The sequence below is a fragment of the Centruroides sculpturatus genome, unplaced genomic scaffold (genome assembly GCF_000671375.1).
Source record: "Centruroides sculpturatus isolate CEXI.00-Female unplaced genomic scaffold, Cexi_2.0 scaffold283, whole genome shotgun sequence".
NCBI classification, from domain to species: domain Eukaryota; kingdom Metazoa; phylum Arthropoda; class Arachnida; order Scorpiones; family Buthidae; genus Centruroides; species Centruroides sculpturatus.
This window is the reverse complement of record NW_019384473.1, coordinates 272,711-293,079: the sequence shown is the minus strand read 5'-3', so window position 1 is coordinate 293,079 and position 20,369 is coordinate 272,711. Positions and strand designations below refer to the sequence as shown.

The 20,369-nt window shown below is 24.6% G+C and overlaps 2 protein-coding genes across 2 annotated transcripts in view; both read left to right on the top strand.

Moving 5' to 3' along the window:
* Window positions 1-20,369, top strand: part of LOC111621247 — a 155,151-nt gene that overhangs the window by 118,116 nt on the left and 16,666 nt on the right. The window contains exons 62-85 of the mRNA XM_023363328.1: window positions 1,141-1,254; window positions 1,785-1,889; window positions 1,976-2,188; window positions 2,649-2,810; window positions 3,567-3,737; window positions 3,825-4,142; window positions 4,581-4,907; window positions 4,995-5,079; window positions 6,533-6,759; window positions 6,840-7,046; window positions 7,398-7,517; window positions 15,726-16,052; window positions 16,134-16,340; window positions 16,492-16,720; window positions 16,851-17,077; window positions 17,154-17,378; window positions 17,472-17,573; window positions 17,686-17,856; window positions 17,936-18,091; window positions 18,166-18,366; window positions 18,505-18,633; window positions 18,895-19,065; window positions 19,176-19,331; window positions 20,108-20,314. Coding sequence (XP_023219096.1) covers window positions 1,141-1,254; window positions 1,785-1,889; window positions 1,976-2,188; window positions 2,649-2,810; window positions 3,567-3,737; window positions 3,825-4,142; window positions 4,581-4,907; window positions 4,995-5,079; window positions 6,533-6,759; window positions 6,840-7,046; window positions 7,398-7,517; window positions 15,726-16,052; window positions 16,134-16,340; window positions 16,492-16,720; window positions 16,851-17,077; window positions 17,154-17,378; window positions 17,472-17,573; window positions 17,686-17,856; window positions 17,936-18,091; window positions 18,166-18,366; window positions 18,505-18,633; window positions 18,895-19,065; window positions 19,176-19,331; window positions 20,108-20,314 — 4,557 coding nt within the window. The remainder of the gene's footprint in view (window positions 1-1,140; window positions 1,255-1,784; window positions 1,890-1,975; window positions 2,189-2,648; window positions 2,811-3,566; window positions 3,738-3,824; window positions 4,143-4,580; window positions 4,908-4,994; window positions 5,080-6,532; window positions 6,760-6,839; window positions 7,047-7,397; window positions 7,518-15,725; window positions 16,053-16,133; window positions 16,341-16,491; window positions 16,721-16,850; window positions 17,078-17,153; window positions 17,379-17,471; window positions 17,574-17,685; window positions 17,857-17,935; window positions 18,092-18,165; window positions 18,367-18,504; window positions 18,634-18,894; window positions 19,066-19,175; window positions 19,332-20,107; window positions 20,315-20,369) is intronic.
* LOC111621238 (microtubule-actin cross-linking factor 1-like) lies at window positions 10,784-13,986 on the top strand. The gene is made up of 6 exons (XM_023363315.1): window positions 10,784-11,050; window positions 11,511-11,672; window positions 12,429-12,599; window positions 12,688-13,005; window positions 13,444-13,770; window positions 13,858-13,986. The coding sequence occupies exons 1-6, from the start codon at window positions 10,805-10,807 to the stop codon at window positions 13,969-13,971; spliced, it is 1,338 nt and encodes a 445-aa protein (XP_023219083.1). The 5' UTR covers window positions 10,784-10,804; the 3' UTR covers window positions 13,972-13,986.

The following is a 20,369-nucleotide window of genomic DNA, read 5'->3' as shown; positions in this document are numbered from 1 at the left end:
TTTTGTTAAATAATGAGAAATATACATTATTTATGCCAGCCAATGCTTACTCTTCTTTATCTTTTTAAGTAAAAATATAATCAACAATGAACGTTCATGCAAATTCTGATTTAAAATGAAAGAAATTTAGAATTTATTTTTAATTATTAAAACATTGAAATAAATTAACTAATGTTATTGACAGATGATTTTTTGTAAACATAAAAATGGAAATATAAGATAGTACCATAATAATAATTATTGCTGTAATATAACAATATAAGCAAAAGTTATATTTGAAATGAGAGAAGTTGATATTCTGGATCTGCAAGATGTGGAAAAGTGGAAAAACTTCTTGAAGAGATTATAAGTAATAACTATTTTTACTGATATATAATTACATATTCCATATTCTATCTATAAAGGCATATATATATGCTATGCCCTTTATACATAGAATATATACGTACACATATGTAGTTTGTCTGCATTTCTGCATTCATATCACTACATTTTTATATTCCACTAGCAAATGAGCCCGGCATTGCTCGGGCAACCGATTTGGATGATTTGGTAAATATTATATGTTTGGAAATTAAGTTATTACTATCAAAATCAAAAAATCACATCTAAAATAGCACAGTAGAAGCTATTCTTCAGGTTAAGCCTTAATCCTCTCCCTTCTTAGTGTGCATTTTTATGACATACCCTAACTGTGCACCAAATTCTCTTCTTAGGCTCAGTGGTTTACTCTGGATGATGATGAATCAGTCAGTCAGGACATAATTTTATATATATAGATATCTTTAATTATGAAACAGCATTATATTTTTTATATTGATACAATGAACACAATGTTTATGAATGTGATAAAATTGTCTTTCAGTTTAAAATTTGGATAGTATTATAGTAATTATAATTAGATATATTTAGAATGTTATAAATGATTTTTAAATTAAAAAGAAATGCAATTAAAAACACTAAGATTAAATCAGCTTTCATTATTACAGTTTTTATTTTAAGTTTTTGATATATAACAATACATTAATTTTATTATTATTATTTTTAAGTATTCAGTTTTCTGTAAATAAAAAAATAGAATTAAATATATTTTAGTTGATTACTGAAACTAATTTAATAAATTTTATTTTATTTATCAAGAATAAAGTGAAGACAATACAAACACAATTAAATACTCTTGAAGAGTCTTTGGATACCATGGGTTCTATTGGCAGAGATGTAAATACTGTTCGGGCTCAGTTTGATGAGATAAAGGTAAGGGAGAATTTATAATATTTTTATTGAATTTAATTATTGATATTTTAGCACTCTGTGTTTACAATCTACATTTAAATACATTTAAATGTTATGAATTTATTCAAGCATGTTAAACATACAATGCAAAATAAAATAAAAAGATTGATTTTTTTTCAAACTTGAATTATTAAAAATTACAAACTGAAGTATTTTTGAGTAATTTTTCTATTAATGAATACACTTGTGTAAGCTTATTTTATAAGAATTTATTTAAATTAATTAAATAATTGTATTAAAACATTTTATATTACATTTGTTCTCAATTTTGTGGAATCAGTTTTTATGTAAAATAAAAATAAAAGGAAAAGTCAGATTCAGATCTAACATACAGTATTTTTTTTTATAAATTAATTGTATTTGAATTTATTTGTTTCTTGTGTATATAAAAGTTGAATTTTTAAATTATTATATGACATTAGTAAATTTACTATAAAATTAATAATTAATTAATTTAATATATTTAAAATGTTTTATTTGTTTATTTACAGAATTTTGCAAAACAAATAAGTAAAACTAGAATTGAAATTAATGATACACAGAAAGTAATAACTCAAGGAAAATATAATATAGAAGAAAAAGTATACAAAGATCAAGTTAGTTGATTTGAATCCTAATAAATGCAATAAATATAAACTGTTTAGTTGTTATGAATTTATTGTATATTTTAAAAATTTTTCAGATAAGTAACATTCAAAGGCAGCTTAATAGATTAGATGACCGCAGTAAAGTTTACCATACCGATTTAGAAAAGACACTAAAAAGACTGGAACAATTTTACAAGGATTACTCTACTACTCTTAAGGATCTAGAAAATTTAATATCCGAAGAGAAAAATTTCAAATCGGTCGGTGGAGATGTAGAAACTGTTCGTTCTCAGCAACAGCAGTTCAAGGTATATACTTTGTGAGAGAATAAAAGATGATAACAACAACAAAATAAAATAAATTTCATTATTAATAATAATAAACTGCATTATTTTTTCTTTGAATAGCTCAATGAAAAGTAATAATTCAATTTATTTTAAGTTAGATATAATTTATTTAATGTAAATTTAAAGATAGAAAGTAAAATAAAATCAAAATAATAAAAGTGTAAATGTTTGACATTATATTTCTGTTAGAATTTTAAAAACAAATTTATTGTATTTAAGATTTAACTTGTTACAAGGGGGTAGGAGAATTTGACTTCTTAATAAATAAATTAGTTTTCAATTATTACAATATTTGCGTTAGAATTTATATAATGTTATCATTGATATATTATATTTATATGCTACTTAATGTAGTGATTACTCTGATACATATAAAATTATTTAATTGTCAAAATAATTTAAAATATATTTTCTGTGTTAGACTTTATGCCAGAAAAAAATAGAACCACTCAAGAAAAACATTGAAGAAGTTAATAAAAGTGGCCAAGGTTTGATCCAATCTGCCTCTTCTGGCATCAATACGACTGGTCTTGAACAAGATTTAGAGAAATTGAATGAGAAATGGAACACACTAAATGAAAAAGTAATGAAATTATTAAATTTTTTAAATGTATATTTAAAAAATTAAATATACAAATAATTGAAATGATATTACATTCATTATTGAAAAGAATAATAGTAATAATAATACATTTGTTTTTAATTAATGTTGAAAAATTAAATAAAAATCTAATAGTTTAAGCATATGAATCTCTATATCAGTTGATATTAATATCTACAATAAATTTTCAAATGTATTAATATCGTCAGTAAGAATCATAGAAAAATATATTATAAAATATTTGTCAAGAATCATATTCATTAATAAAAAAAGTTAAAACTAAAGAGGTTTTTAGTTTCTAGATAATTATAGCTAACTAATTCTAAATTAAACAGAAATTAATTTAAAAGTGAATTATTAGCTAATCAAATTTTTATTTTACAATATTTGTTTAGGAAGTCAAAATTGTTAAAATTTCTAATAAAATTTAATAACATCATTCAATAAATTATCATGTTAAATTAGATTAAGTAAATATTTAAAATATTTAATTCTGTCTAATTGATTCTTTATATGTTTTTATTTACAAGCAAAATTTAAATGATAATTCATATCTTATCTCATTTTTTTCATGCAAATTTTTAAATTACATCAGTAAAATTAAAAGTTTAAATTCTTAGTGATTAGGGTCTTAGATTATTCATTATTAATAGCAAAAATTCATTATGAAATAAAATACTTTTATCTTGCCTTGTATGTCTGGAATATGAAAAATGATGTATAAAATTTCTATTACAGTTGAATGAGAGAGAACGTCGATTAGATGTTGCTTTGATACAATCAGGAAAATTCCAAGAAGCACTTGATGGAGTTCAAAAGTGGATCCATGATACAGAAGAAATGGTTTGTAATCAGAAAGCACCTTCAGCTGATTATAAAGTTGTTAAAGCTCAAGCCCAAGAACAGAAGGTATGTTTTGAATAATTTTTCCAAAGAAAGTATATGAAATTTTTATGTTAAACTAAATATATATATTTTTTTTAACTCTAAATATAGTTTTTGAGAAAATTACTTTTGGATAGACAAAATAGCATTTGTTCTTTACAAACGATGGGATCTGATATTTTGGGACAGTCTCAAGATACTGATGTTAACCAACAACTAACCACATTACTTCAGAAATTTAATACCTTAACTTCAAAAGCCCAAGAACGTATGGATTGTCTCGATAACACCATACCGGTTGCTCGAGACTTTCAAGAAAAATTAACTGTTCTTACCGAATGGATAGAAATAGTTGAAAAGAGAATTGTGACATTGTCAACTGTACCGACTGATCAAGATCGTCTTAAAATTAATATTGTTGAACATAAGGTAAATGTTTGTTATTCAGTGATAAAATACATAACATTTTTATGTTAATCTAAATGTATAAAAGAAGACCACCTTGAAATTAGCAGAATTTATATTCTAACCTATTTGCATTATATTTTATTAGATTTGAAATTATCTGGTTTTATTTTAATGATTTATAATCATAAATCTTTTTCAAAATTCAAAAAATTTACAATAATTTAATATTCGGCACTACAACACAATTCTTTGCTTTAAAATAACTAATGAATGATAAGTGTTACTTCTAAATATAATATATAAAAAAATATCTAGCTATTTATTAAATATTTAAATTAATAAACAAGAAATGTTGAAATAAGTTTGTAGACATTCAATTTTCCATAATTTTGTATAGTATGAAAGTTTAATTTCTTTATTAACTTAATGTATATATAATTTTTGTTTTTATGCTTTTAGAATCTTGAAAAAGAAATTATTGAACACGATAGATTTTTTGATGAACTGAAAAATCTCTCATTAAAATTAAAAAATCTTGTTGGAATTGATGAAGCTAACAATGTGGAGGAACGTCTTAAAGAAGTGATTGAAAGATTTGAAATGGTTATCAAAGATAATAAAATTATAGGACAAATATTAACTGATGTGTGTGATGGTCTTGGAAAATTTACTGTGAAATACCAGAAAATTATAGCATGGATAGAGAAAATGAATACTCGTTTATCCCATTATGAAATTTTAAATGTTTATGTAGATAAATTACAAGAACAATTGAATGAACTTAAGGTAAGAAAGTTTATTGCTTAAAAGTTTTTTAAAAGAATTAAATTATTTAAAATTATAAAATATTAATAAAACTTTATTTTATATTAGAAATTAAAAGATGATATAAATGATCATGAAGATGAAGTTCAAGATACAATTAATTCTGGAAGAGATATAATGAAACATGCTTCAGGTAAATCTTTAGTCTTTAACCACATTTAAATACTGTAAATAATACAGTAGAGCGTCAATTATCCGAAAGTCAATTATCCGAAACGTCAATTATCTGAAAGAATTCCAGTCGGCAAATTTAAATTTTTGCCAGTGCTGTGGCACTGCAATCTTTGGCTATGTCTTCGGCTACTCAAATATTTTACGCTTTTGATACTAAATTAACTTTTGAAGTATTGTTTTTATATTTTTCAATATATTTATTTTGTTTCTACAAAATAAAAAAATAATTTTTAACCATACAATAGTCTATGTTAAGCTTAACATCGACAAAAATTCAACATGAAGTGACACACAACGGAGAAAAATTTCAACATGGGGTAGGTTAATATATTTTTTCGTACATAATCGGTTATCCGAAATATAGATTTTCCAAACAACCCCAGTCCCCAATTGATTCAGATAATCGACACTCTACTGTAATGCTAAATGCAACTTTTTACTTCAAATACATATACTAAATGAAATAAAAACTAAATATTTTAGGAAAGAAATTGATATATTTAAATATTTTAAATTGTATACAAGTGGAACTTTTCTATATCTGTAAAAAATTCTAAAACATTCCATATCTACAGGAAATTTTGCAAAAGTGAGTGACACATGCATAAAATTGAAATTAATACATTTTTACATCAGGTGAAATTTAGTCATTCTGAATCAATATATATTCAATTATAATATGTTATTGATTCATAGTAATTATGACTGATGCCTACCAGATAGTTATAACACATTAGAACTATTAATTCAAATTTATTCATATGATACATTTCCATTTAAAAAAAAAAAAGAAGATTGGAAATTACAATGTTCATTTCTGGCCAAATTTTATCAAAAATACACAGAATATTGACACTTAAAATAATTTTATTGTTATCTTTACTGTTTGTTTAACCATTAGAAGATAGAAAAAATAACAGAATTTCTGTTATTATTACATTTTTATCATGTATTTCATTTTTAATAAATGAAGTAAATCAATTTTGAAGTTTTGTTTGCTTTAATATCAATAATTATACACTTAACATTTTCATCATTTTTGAATATTAATTATGGAATAAACTATTTACTTTGATCTAGATATATTTTGAAATATTGCATAAAATAATCTCTGGAAAATTTATAGACATAAAAAAACCTGACGAAACCTGATAAATTCGTAAAGCCAGTGGATTACATCGGGTTGTTTTATTTATAGACTAATAATTTCTTAGTAGAGAATGGAAGTATATTGTCATATATTTTATTTGATGAACATTAGATAATATAAAATAAAGTAGTTAATATTATCTAATATTAATTATAATAAAATATTTAGTAAATATTTATTTAAGTATGAACAATAATTTATTTTTTATTTTATTATAAAAGCTTTATACATGAAGTAATAAAATATTAAATTAATTTTCTAGGTGATGATGCTATCGAAATGAAAGAAAAACTAGACACTCTTCAAATAAAATTTACTGATTTGATGAATCGTGTAAATGATAAATTGAAGCAAGCAGAAAATGCCTTACCATTAGTTGAAAAGTTCCATTTTTCACATGATCAACTTACTAACTGGATGGAAGAAGCTGAAAAACTTTTGAAAGGTTTGGAAACAACCAGTCTTTCTATGCAAGAAACAACTATAAAGGTAGAATTAATTTATAAATATTACTCAATATTAATTATGTTGTAATTAGTCTCTAATTAAATTTATTTCTATTGGTATAGAATCTCGAAAGTGAAATACAAGAGTATCGCACAGTTTTGGAAACAGTTAATCACATCGGTTCCAAGTTATGTCAATTGTCACCTGGAAGTGAAGCCGCTACAATAGAAAATTTGGTTTCACAAAATAACCGACGATTTGATGTCATCTGTGAACAAGTACAGCGAAAAGGAGAAAGAATTACATTGTCAAAACAAAGAAACTTGGAAGTATGTTTTATTTAAGATTTTTCTAAATCAATATATCATATATTTAATAGAAATTAGTTATAATGAAACTCAAAAACAAATGAAATTTATTCATTTTAACTAATATTTTTTGCAATTATGTTTATATATTAGAATTATAATTTCAAAATTAAGATATATAATTATATATACACACGCAAATAATTGTTTACTTCATAAGTTTTATATTTAGGTTTTAAAATATATATATTTTATATTAAAAAATTGTTGGATTATTGGATCCAAATTAGTAAAAGATTAAAGTATTTTTACAATTAGAATTTATTAAAAATATTTTCAAATATTAAAATTAAGGAATTTTATCTTTTTAAGGTTGTTGGAGATATAGAGGAACTTCTAAAATGGTTTGAAGAGGTTGAAAAACAGCTTATTGAATGTGAACCATTAGTTCCTGAATTAGATACATTAGTCACTTTATTAAAAGAACAAAAGGTAAATTGATTTCATTCACTATTTTATTTATTTAAGTACAGTTATCCCTCATACAACACAGTACTTCTAAAACATGGTTTTGCTCTAACACAGTTTGAAAATGGGGATATCCCTCATACAACATGACCTTTCGTTTCACTGTAATTCTGTTTTAAAAATCCCTTATATAAAAATCCACAATTTTTAAGTGTAAACTTTATTATTCGATGTTTTTTTTTTTTTATTCAAGTAAGCATGCTTATCATCTCAATTTTGCCCACAGATTATTTGCCATCAAATTATTTTGTGCTTTTCATCAGGTTTACTTTGACAAAAACTGATAGTGCAATTTTTTTCTTTCTTGTCCTAACTTTCTTATCAACCAGGTTTCAATGTTGTTGTTGCTTTCAGACTTTAGCCCTTAAGACTGTCATCATGTTTTTTTTTTCTGCTTTATAGATTAATCTTCATATTTAGTAAAGTTTATTTAAACATTTTTAGATAAATGTTATTAAATTTTTTTAATCATAGGGTATTACTTACCCATGAATGATTACTTCATTTGTAAAAATTAACAAAATACGGCAGTATCTCGGTACTTGAACAATATGGTATCCAAACACAAATTCTGGAAAAAAAATTGCTCAGTACTCTATCAAACAAATATGACCCACTAGAACAAATTTTCGATTAATAAAATATTTTTATTTTGTCATCCATAAAAATTTTTATGATAAAAATAAAAAATATGAAAATGTTGCCGATACTTCTGATTGAGATCAACAAAACAGCTGAGATGATGATACTTTGTAAAAAGAAAATGCCCTTGTTTAACTAAAATTAATATTAACACATAATACAGTACTTTTAATTGTGATTGTTAATTATTGATTAGAAAAAAATATTGATTGCTTTAATAAACATATTTCTCTTAGTAATAAAAAGAATAGTATATTTTCGTTAACTTCTGGAACATAACCCCATGTTTTGCATTGGTCCTTTGTTTCGTATAGCATAGATTTGCAAACACAGCATTTTTTTTTTTAATGTGAGTACTCTGTTATACGAGGGATTACAAATTTTTATATGATAATGTATACATCAACCCAATTCTGTTAGAAATACCAAACTTGGCATTTATTTGTGCGTTAAGTAAACTAGTTGTGCCTGTGTGAATTATTTGCACATATATAAAAAAAAAATATTGAATGCAAAAATAAGTTGTTATTTTTGAAGGAAATTAGTGTGACTGAAATTATTTGCAACCTGGTTAGTTGCAAATATTTTCATTCATTCATTCATTTTCATTTTATTAAAATAACATAAGTTACATTTCCTGATTTCGCTGAGCATTATCAGGATTTAAAAAACACTAACTAATTATGACAATGAACACAGCATATTAATAAACATTAAGAGTAAAATTGTACAATGATGGGAGGGCAACAAGGATATTATACAGGCGTAATATATATTTATACAAGTAAAATTTATGAAAAATAAGATAGTTTAAAATATACAGTAACAATTAAAGTAACGAAGATAAAATAAAATTAGAATCACAACAATTAAGAGCAAGTTAACAAATTAAGTTGCAAATATAAATGGATTTTGAGGTTTTCCTCCATTTATATGTGTTTTTATTTTTTCAGATTAGATTTATGGTATAAGGCATTGTTTTTCAACTGCCGGTTAATAAATAGACTGGTGCCATCTGTAAAACAAGTTAACCATACTGAAGCTGACTGATTATGAGTGACATTTAAGTAGTAATCTAGAGTACTTTGTTACTGTATATTGTACATCCTTCGTTACATACAGTAACTCTAGATAAGCATAATTCATAGTCACATATAATTACTGGTCCAGGTAAAATTATTCATAATTTTACCTGTGATGAGAAAAAGGTTGGAAAACACTGAAATAAGGCAATGCAACACCTGAGCAATCTGCCAAGGGAAATGCCTAATGGGAAGGCTTTCTAGAGAAACTGGCCCCTATTTAGATGTTAGATGCGTGATAAAAACCCAAAAATTTTCACACAGCAAGCCCATTGGTCAGACATGAACCTGCAAACCTAGTGTTTGGTGGTTTTATTGATACACTTGCTTTATTTTATTTCATTTTTTATTGGGTGTCAATAGTTAATGATTACAACACATGAAATTTTTTTTTTTTTTTTGTTACAGCTATGAATAATTAATAAAAACACTACCAAAATTGGCATTAAAACTAAATTGTACAGTAGAAACTACTGTATGCAATATTTCAAATTTATAATATATTAATATTTAATATATTATTGTGAAAAACACAAAGTAATAGAAGTTTATAGTGCTGCCTCTAGCAGAGATCAAGAAAACTAATATTAATTATAATAAAATATTTAGTAAATATTTATTTAAGTATGAACAATAATTTATTTTTTATTTTATTATAAAAGCTTTATACATGAAGTAATAAAATATTAAATTAATTTTCTAGGTGATGATGCTATCGAAATGAAAGAAAAACTAGACACTCTTCAAATAAAATTTACTGATTTGATGAATCGTGTAAATGATAAATTGAAGCAAGCAGAAAATGCCTTACCATTAGTTGAAAAGTTCCATTTTTCACATGATCAACTTACTAACTGGATGGAAGAAGCTGAAAAACTTTTGAAAGGTTTGGAAACAACCAGTCTTTCTATGCAAGAAACAACTATAAAGGTAGAATTAATTTATAAATATTNTATATTTTTTTTAACTCTAAATATAGTTTTTGAGAAAATTACTTTTGGATAGACAAAATAGCATTTGTTCTTTACAAACGATGGGATCTGATATTTTGGGACAGTCTCAAGATACTGATGTTAACCAACAACTAACCACATTACTTCAGAAATTTAATACCTTAACTTCAAAAGCCCAAGAACGTATGGATTGTCTCGATAACACCATACCGGTTGCTCGAGACTTTCAAGAAAAATTAACTGTTCTTACCGAATGGATAGAAATAGTTGAAAAGAGAATTGTGACATTGTCAACTGTACCGACTGATCAAGATCGTCTTAAAATTAATATTGTTGAACATAAGGTAAATGTTTGTTATTCAGTGATAAAATACATAACATTTTTATGTTAATCTAAATGTATAAAAGAAGACCACCTTGAAATTAGCAGAATTTATATTCTAACCTATTTGCATTATATTTTATTAGATTTGAAATTATCTGGTTTTATTTTAATGATTTATAATCATAAATCTTTTTCAAAATTCAAAAAATTTACCTAATAAATGCAATAAATATAAACTGTTTAGTTGTTATGAATTTATTGTATATTTTAAAAATTTTTCAGATAAGTAACATTCAAAGGCAGCTTAATAGATTAGATGACCGCAGTAAAGTTTACCATACCGATTTAGAAAAGACACTAAAAAGACTGGAACAATTTTACAAGGATTACTCTACTACTCTTAAGGATCTAGAAAATTTAATATCCGAAGAGAAAAATTTCAAATCGGTCGGTGGAGATGTAGAAACTGTTCGTTCTCAGCAACAGCAGTTCAAGGTATATACTTTGTGAGAGAATAAAAGATGATAACAACAACAAAATAAAATAAATTTCATTATTAATAATAATAAACTGCATTATTTTTTCTTTGAATAGCTCAATGAAAAGTAATAATTCAATTTATTTTAAGTTAGATATAATTTATTTAATGTAAATTTAAAGATAGAAAGTAAAATAAAATCAAAATAATAAAAGTGTAAATGTTTGACATTATATTTCTGTTAGAATTTTAAAAACAAATTTATTGTATTTAAGATTTAACTTGTTACAAGGGGGTAGGAGAATTTGACTTCTTAATAAATAAATTAGTTTTCAATTATTACAATATTTGCGTTAGAATTTATATAATGTTATCATTGATATATTATATTTATATGCTACTTAATGTAGTGATTACTCTGATACATATAAAATTATTTAATTGTCAAAATAATTTAAAATATATTTTCTGTGTTAGACTTTATGCCAGAAAAAAATAGAACCACTCAAGAAAAACATTGAAGAAGTTAATAAAAGTGGCCAAGGTTTGATCCAATCTGCCTCTTCTGGCATCAATACGACTGGTCTTGAACAAGATTTAGAGAAATTGAATGAGAAATGGAACACACTAAATGAAAAAGTAATGAAATTATTAAATTTTTTAAATGTATATTTAAAAAATTAAATATACAAATAATTGAAATGATATTACATTCATTATTGAAAAGAATAATAGTAATAATAATACATTTGTTTTTAATTAATGTTGAAAAATTAAATAAAAATCTAATAGTTTAAGCATATGAATCTCTATATCAGTTGATATTAATATCTACAATAAATTTTCAAATGTATTAATATCGTCAGTAAGAATCATAGAAAAATATATTATAAAATATTTGTCAAGAATCATATTCATTAATAAAAAAAGTTAAAACTAAAGAGGTTTTTAGTTTCTAGATAATTATAGCTAACTAATTCTAAATTAAACAGAAATTAATTTAAAAGTGAATTATTAGCTAATCAAATTTTTATTTTACAATATTTGTTTAGGAAGTCAAAATTGTTAAAATTTCTAATAAAATTTAATAACATCATTCAATAAATTATCATGTTAAATTAGATTAAGTAAATATTTAAAATATTTAATTCTGTCTAATTGATTCTTTATATGTTTTTATTTACAAGCAAAATTTAAATGATAATTCATATCTTATCTCATTTTTTTCATGCAAATTTTTAAATTACATCAGTAAAATTAAAAGTTTAAATTCTTAGTGATTAGGGTCTTAGATTATTCATTATTAATAGCAAAAATTCATTATGAAATAAAATACTTTTATCTTGCCTTGTATGTCTGGAATATGAAAAATGATGTATAAAATTTCTATTACAGTTGAATGAGAGAGAACGTCGATTAGATGTTGCTTTGATACAATCAGGAAAATTCCAAGAAGCACTTGATGGAGTTCAAAAGTGGATCCATGATACAGAAGAAATGGTTTGTAATCAGAAAGCACCTTCAGCTGATTATAAAGTTGTTAAAGCTCAAGCCCAAGAACAGAAGGTATGTTTTGAATAATTTTTCCAAAGAAAGTATATGAAATTTTTATGTTAAACTAAATATATATATTTTTTTTAAACTCTAAATATAGTTTTTGAGAAAATTACTTTTGGATAGACAAAATAGCATTTGTTCTTTACAAACGATGGGATCTGATATTTTGGGACAGTCTCAAGATACTGATGTTAACCAACAACTAACCACATTACTTCAGAAATTTAATACCTTAACTTCAAAAGCCCAAGAACGTATGGATTGTCTCGATAACACCATACCGGTTGCTCGAGACTTTCAAGAAAAATTAACTGTTCTTACCGAATGGATAGAAATAGTTGAAAAGAGAATTGTGACATTGTCAACTGTACCGACTGATCAAGATCGTCTTAAAATTAATATTGTTGAACATAAGGTAAATGTTTGTTATTCAGTGATAAAATACATAACATTTTTATGTTAATCTAAATGTATAAAAGAAGACCACCTTGAAATTAGCAGAATTTATATTCTAACCTATTTGCATTATATTTTATTAGATTTGAAATTATCTGGTTTTATTTTAATGATTTATAATCATAAATCTTTTTCAAAATTCAAAAAATTTACAATAATTTAATATTCGGCACTACAACACAATTCTTTGCTTTAAAATAACTAATGAATGATAAGTGTTACTTCTAAATATAATATATAAAAAAATATCTAGCTATTTATTAAATATTTAAATTAATAAACAAGAAATGTTGAAATAAGTTTGTAGACATTCAATTTTCCATAATTTTGTATAGTATGAAAGTTTAATTTCTTTATTAACTTAATGTATATATAATTTTTGTTTTTATGCTTTTAGAATCTTGAAAAAGAAATTATTGAACACGATAGATTTTTTGATGAACTGAAAAATCTCTCATTAAAATTAAAAAATCTTGTTGGAATTGATGAAGCTAACAATGTGGAGGAACGTCTTAAAGAAGTGATTGAAAGATTTGAAATGGTTATCAAAGATAATAAAATTATAGGACAAATATTAACTGATGTGTGTGATGGTCTTGGAAAATTTACTGTGAAATACCAGAAAATTATAGCATGGATAGAGAAAATGAATACTCGTTTATCCCATTATGAAATTTTAAATGTTTATGTAGATAAATTACAAGAACAATTGAATGAACTTAAGGTAAGAAAGTTTATTGCTTAAAAGTTTTTTAAAAGAATTAAATTATTTAAAATTATAAAATATTAATAAAACTTTATTTTATATTAGAAATTAAAAGATGATATAAATGATCATGAAGATGAAGTTCAAGATACAATTAATTCTGGAAGAGATATAATGAAACATGCTTCAGGTAAATCTTTAGTCTTTAACCACATTTAAATACTGTAAATAATACAGTAGAGCGTCAATTATCCGAAAGTCAATTATCCGAAACGTCAATTATCTGAAAGAATTCCAGTCGGCAAATTTAAATTTTTGCCAGTGCTGTGGCACTGCAATCTTTGGCTATGTCTTCGGCTACTCAAATATTTTACGCTTTTGATACTAAATTAACTTTTGAAGTATTGTTTTTATATTTTTCAATATATTTATTTTGTTTCTACAAAATAAAAAAATAATTTTTAACCATACAATAGTCTATGTTAAGCTTAACATCGACAAAAATTCAACATGAAGTGACACACAACGGAGAAAAATTTCAACATGGGGTAGGTTAATATATTTTTTCGTACATAATCGGTTATCCGAAATATAGATTTTCCAAACAACCCCAGTCCCCAATTGATTCAGATAATCGACACTCTACTGTAATGCTAAATGCAACTTTTTACTTCAAATACATATACTAAATGAAATAAAAACTAAATATTTTAGGAAAGAAATTGATATATTTAAATATTTTAAATTGTATACAAGTGGAACTTTTCTATATCTGTAAAAAATTCTAAAACATTCCATATCTACAGGAAATTTTGCAAAAGTGAGTGACACATGCATAAAATTGAAATTAATACATTTTTACATCAGGTGAAATTTAGTCATTCTGNTGGGCTACTCAAATATTTTACGTTTTTGATACTAAATTAACTTCTGAAGTATAATTTTTTATTGTTTTTATATTTTTCAATATATTTATTTTGTTTCTACAAAATAAAAAAATAATTTTTAACCATACAATAGTCTATGTTAAGCTTATGTTGAAAAATTAAATAAAAATCTAATAGTTTAAGCATATGAATCTCTATATCAGTTGATATTAATATCTACAATAAATTTTCAAATGTATTAATATCGTCAGTAAGAATCATAGAAAAATATATTATAAAATATTTGTCAAGAATCATATTCATTAATAAAAAAAGTTAAAACTAAAGAGGTTTTTAGTTTCTAGATAATTATAGCTAACTAATTCTAAATTAAACAGAAATTAATTTAAAAGTGAATTATTAGCTAATCAAATTTTTATTTTACAATATTTGTTTAGGAAGTCAAAATTGTTAAAATTTCTAATAAAATTTAATAACATCATTCAATAAATTATCATGTTAAATTAGATTAAGTAAATATTTAAAATATTTAATTCTGTCTAATTGATTCTTTATATGTTTTTATTTACAAGCAAAATTTAAATGATAATTCATATCTTATCTCATTTTTTTTCATGCAAATTTTTAAATTACATCAGTAAAATTAAAAGTTTAAATTCTTAGTGATTAGGGTCTTAGATTATTCATTATTAATAGCAAAAATTCATTATGAAATAAAATACTTTTATCTTGCCTTGTATGTCTGGAATATGAAAAATGATGTATAAAATTTCTATTACAGTTGAATGAGAGAGAACGTCGATTAGATGTTGCTTTGATACAATCAGGAAAATTCCAAGAAGCACTTGATGGAGTTCAAAAGTGGATCCATGATACAGAAGAAATGGTTTGTAATCAGAAAGCACCTTCAGCTGATTATAAAGTTGTTAAAGCTCAAGCCCAAGAACAGAAGGTATGTTTTGAATAATTTTTCCAAAGAAAGTATATGAAATTTTTATGTTAAACTAAATATATATATTTTTATTGTAACATTGATATTTAATAATAAAATATGTTTCTTAAAAATATTTATATATTATTTAATAGAATTTGAATGAAGAAGTAAGCAGCCAGAAAGGAAGAGTGAAAGATATCCTTGCAACAGCAAAGAAACTGATGAGAGAATCGTCTACAGATGATCTAACAATTATAAGAGATAAGGCAGATAACTTAAAAGAAACATGTGGTGTTGTATCAACTCTATGTTCAGAAAGGCTCAGTGCATTAGAACAAGCAGTTCCTTTGGCTGAACATTTCTTTGAAACGCATGCAGAATTATCTCAATGGATGGATGAAATAGAAGCAGAAGCTGAATTATTAGAAGCTCCCATAATGAATTCTAATCAAATAAAACGACAGCAAGAAAGAAATAAAGTAATGCCATCAATTTAGTTAAATTTAAATAGCTACTTTTACATTTTTTGTTACATTTTTACTAAAATTATATGATTCCAGGTATTATTACAATCAATAAATGAGCATAAACCACTTGTAGACAAACTGAATAAGACAGGGACCACATTAATGAAATTATGTAAAGAAGAAGATAATGCTAAATTAACAGAAATACTGGATTCAGATAACAGTCGCTACAATGCACTGAAAAACATTTTACGTAATCATCAAAATACTCTTGAAGAAGCCCTACAAGCAACATCACAAGTAAATTTATTGATATATTTTAAATATATAATGAAAATTAATAAATTCTTGTATTCATAGATTTAAAAACATTATTATTGTTGTTACTAATGTTTTTTTTTTTTTTTGTTTTTGCAATAGTACCATAATAACATGAATTTTTTCTAATAAGTTTTCAGATAAACTGGAGGGAATGTTAAATGCCCTTAGCTCTACAGCAGATCAATTGTATAATGCTGAACCAATTTCTGCAATACCAGATAGGATTCAAGAGCAAATAAATGATAATAAAGCAGTTCTACAAGATCTTGATAAGCGATCCACTGCATTAGAAGCAGTTAAAAAAGCAGCTGATGATGTAATTGTAAAAGCTGGTAATACAGATGAACCAGCCGTCCGAGGTACTTTAATTTCAGTTTGTAATATTAATGTTTTCATTAGCATTATTAGTTATAAAATTATAATCCCATAAATAATAAAATTTTTAAAATTAAAACCAGAAGAAAATATATAATTTTTATTTTTAAATAGACATAAGGCAGAAATTAGATCGACTGAATGGTTTGTGGGAAACAATTCAGAAAGCAGCAAGGCATCGTGGTAAATCCTTAGAAGATGCTTTAGCTGCTGCTGAAAGGTTTTGGGAAGAATTGAATGCTGTTATGAAAGCTTTGAAAGAACTGCAAGAAAGTTTGAATGCACAAGAACCTCCTGCAGTAGAACCAAGTGCCATACAACAACAACAAGAAGTACTTCAAGTAAGTAAAAGAAATCATTACTCAACCATTAACGTGATTTCTTACATTAAATCAATTCAATTTTTAATTAATTTAGGAAATAAAACAAGAAATTGGTCAAACAAAACCAGAAGTTGACCATTGCCGTCAAGCTGGACAAGATTTGATGCAATTATGTGGAGAACCAGATAAACCAGAAGTGAAAAAACACATTGAAGACTTAGATTCAGCTTGGGAAAATGTAACAACCTTATATGCTAAGAGAGAACAAAATCTAATTGATGCAATGGAAAAAGCAATGAATTTCCATGATACACTTCAAGTTAGTAAACTTACTATTAGAAATTAGAAATAACCAATAAGTTATTGTTAATTTATTAGTTAACATTAAAATTGTTGTTATCAATCGATTTAGAATCTGTTGGAATTCTTGGATACAGTGGAAGATAAGTTTTCCAACTTAGGTCCTGTTGGATCAGATATTGATGCAGTGAAGGGACAAATCGACTATTTAAAAGTATGTATCATTACTAATCATAAAAGTTTTTATTTATAACTTACTTCATCATAGGTATATTGTATTAATCTATTATTTCAATTTTTAAAAATTAAAAATTGGAATATTTTAGGATTTTAAAATGGAAGTGGATCCGCATATGGTGGAAATAGAATCGCTGAATCGTCAAGCCCAAGAATTAATGGAACGTACATCGCCCGATCAAGCGACTGCCATTCGTGAACCATTAGCTGATATAAATCGTCGATGGGATGATCTTCTGAAAGGAATTGTAAATCGACAGGTATGTTTATGAAATCTTGAAGTTTTAAATAAATTAACTTATTGCATTAACACAATAATTATTTTCTTTTCAAATGTAGCGAGGGCTAGAAAAAGCATTATTGCATTTGGGACAATTCCAACATGCATTAGATGAGTTATTGATTTGGATGAGTAAAACAGAAAAAACTTTAGATGAACTTCAACCTGTATTTGGTGATCCACAAGTAATTGAAGTGGTGTTAGCTAAACTTAAGGTTTGTAAATTTGATTAAATGTTAACATCTAATTTTACCTATATTGTATAAATTATAAATATTATATTTTGTAGGTACTTACAAATGACATTCAAGCACATCAATCAAGTGTCAATACTCTTAACCATGCAGGTCGTCAACTTATTGAAACAAATAAGGGAAGTGAAGACGCTAATATAACTCAAAATAAGTTAGGTGATCTGAATACAAGATGGAAAAATCTACAAGATAGAGCATCAATCCGACAACGCGAATTGGAGGATGCTTTAAAAGAGGTAAAAATTCAAATAATCTCATAGTATTATTAATAAATTATTGAGTCATTAATAAAATATATATCACACAAAATGTCTCATGTACAATATATTATGATATATGTATTTATAATTTTATAATTAATTTATTTTTGAAAGGCTCAGGCATTTAATCAAGAAATACAAGACCTCTTGCTATGGTTAAGTGAAATTGACAGCCAGTTAGCTACTTCTAAACCTGTTGGTGGTTTACCAGAAACAGCTAAGGAACAATTAAATCGTTTTATGGTAAAATATATATATTTTTAAATAATATTAAAATATAACAATACTATAAAATATATGACCAGGAAAATTGTTGAATATATGATATTCAAGCCATTATAACGATAGTTTCTTTACAATAAATTGTTTTCTTATTTGAAAAGTATGAAACTTGAAATTATCTTGAATGAATGAAATATATCATATATATATTATATTATTTATAATATTTTATATGTGCTGTTTATTTAGAATTGTTGATAATGTTAGAAATGATTTTTATAGGAACTCTACAATGACCTCGATAGCAATCGTCATAAGGTTGATTCTGTTTTACAACAAGGACAGAGATATTTAGATCAATTAAGTGAAGGTTCAACAAATAATTTGAGAAATAATCTCAAAATATTAAAACAACGATCTGATAGTGTTCTTAATAAAGCCAATGATAGAAAAGTAAGAGTACTTCTATTGTTTTGGAGTACTTTTAGATATTTTACTTTATATTTTTATATACAAGAGTTTTATAATCATCATAGTAATTGTAAAATTTATTATAATTTTAGATCAAATTAGAAATAGCTCTTAGAGAAGCTCTCGAATTCCACGAATCACTTCAATCATTTGTTGATTGGTTAACCAATGCTGAAAAATATTTAACAAATTTAAAACCTGTTAGTCGCATTATGAAAGCGGTAATGGAACAAATTGAAGATCACAAAGTAAGTTAATTAATTATTTTAATGGAACAAATCAAAATTTGAGTTTACATCTGATTTATTGAGATAATTAAGATAATCATTTAAAACTCATTAATAAAAATACAAATATATTTTTAAAGTTTCTAAGTATGCTTTAGGCATTAAAAAAATACTTTTCTATCAGAAATTTCTCTGTGAATTTTGATAGAAAGAATTGTATTCTCAGAATTATTTCATTAAATTTGGTAGTAAAAATTAATACTTATATTCAATGATTATTGTAAGATTTTAACAAAATAAGATGTACTAATGCTATTGATGTCAATGCTTCTTTCATTCTTAATGTGTAATCTATATGCTTTCCACTTTTTATATACATTTTGAATTAAATTTTTATTTAATTTATTAAAAATGTATTATATCAATAATACAAACAAAATATTTGTTTTAAATTTTTGATGAAATATGATTAAATATGAAAAAAAAATTAAAAATTATATTAAAAATATGAGACTTAAAACTAAAACTTTCAGTCATTTTATCTGTTATTTTATTAAGAATGAAAATTGAAATATTTGTGTGATTTATATTGTTTTTTCTCAATTTCTACATTTTTGATAGCCCGAATAGCATCATTTCCAAGAATATTTACATAAATAACGAGTTTCATCCTTTTTATGTACTGAATTTGAAATCTCGAATATTTCAAAATTGATGATAGTTGTTTATTTAAACAAGAAATTTTATTTATTATTTCTTTAAAAAATTTTCTGTAATTTTACTTTTATAAATTTCAGACATTCCAAAAAGATGTAGGATCTCATAGAGAAATAATGGTGAATCTTGACAAGAAAGGAACTCATCTAAAATATTTCAGTCAAAAGCAAGATGTAATTTTAATAAAAAATTTGCTCATTAGTGTCCAGCATCGATGGGAACGTGTAGTTTCTAAAGCAGCGGAACGAACGCGTGCCCTAGATCATGGTTACAAAGAGGCAAAAGAAGTTAGTAGTTTTATCTACTTTTTATTTCTAGAACATATAGCTTTAATTTCAGATT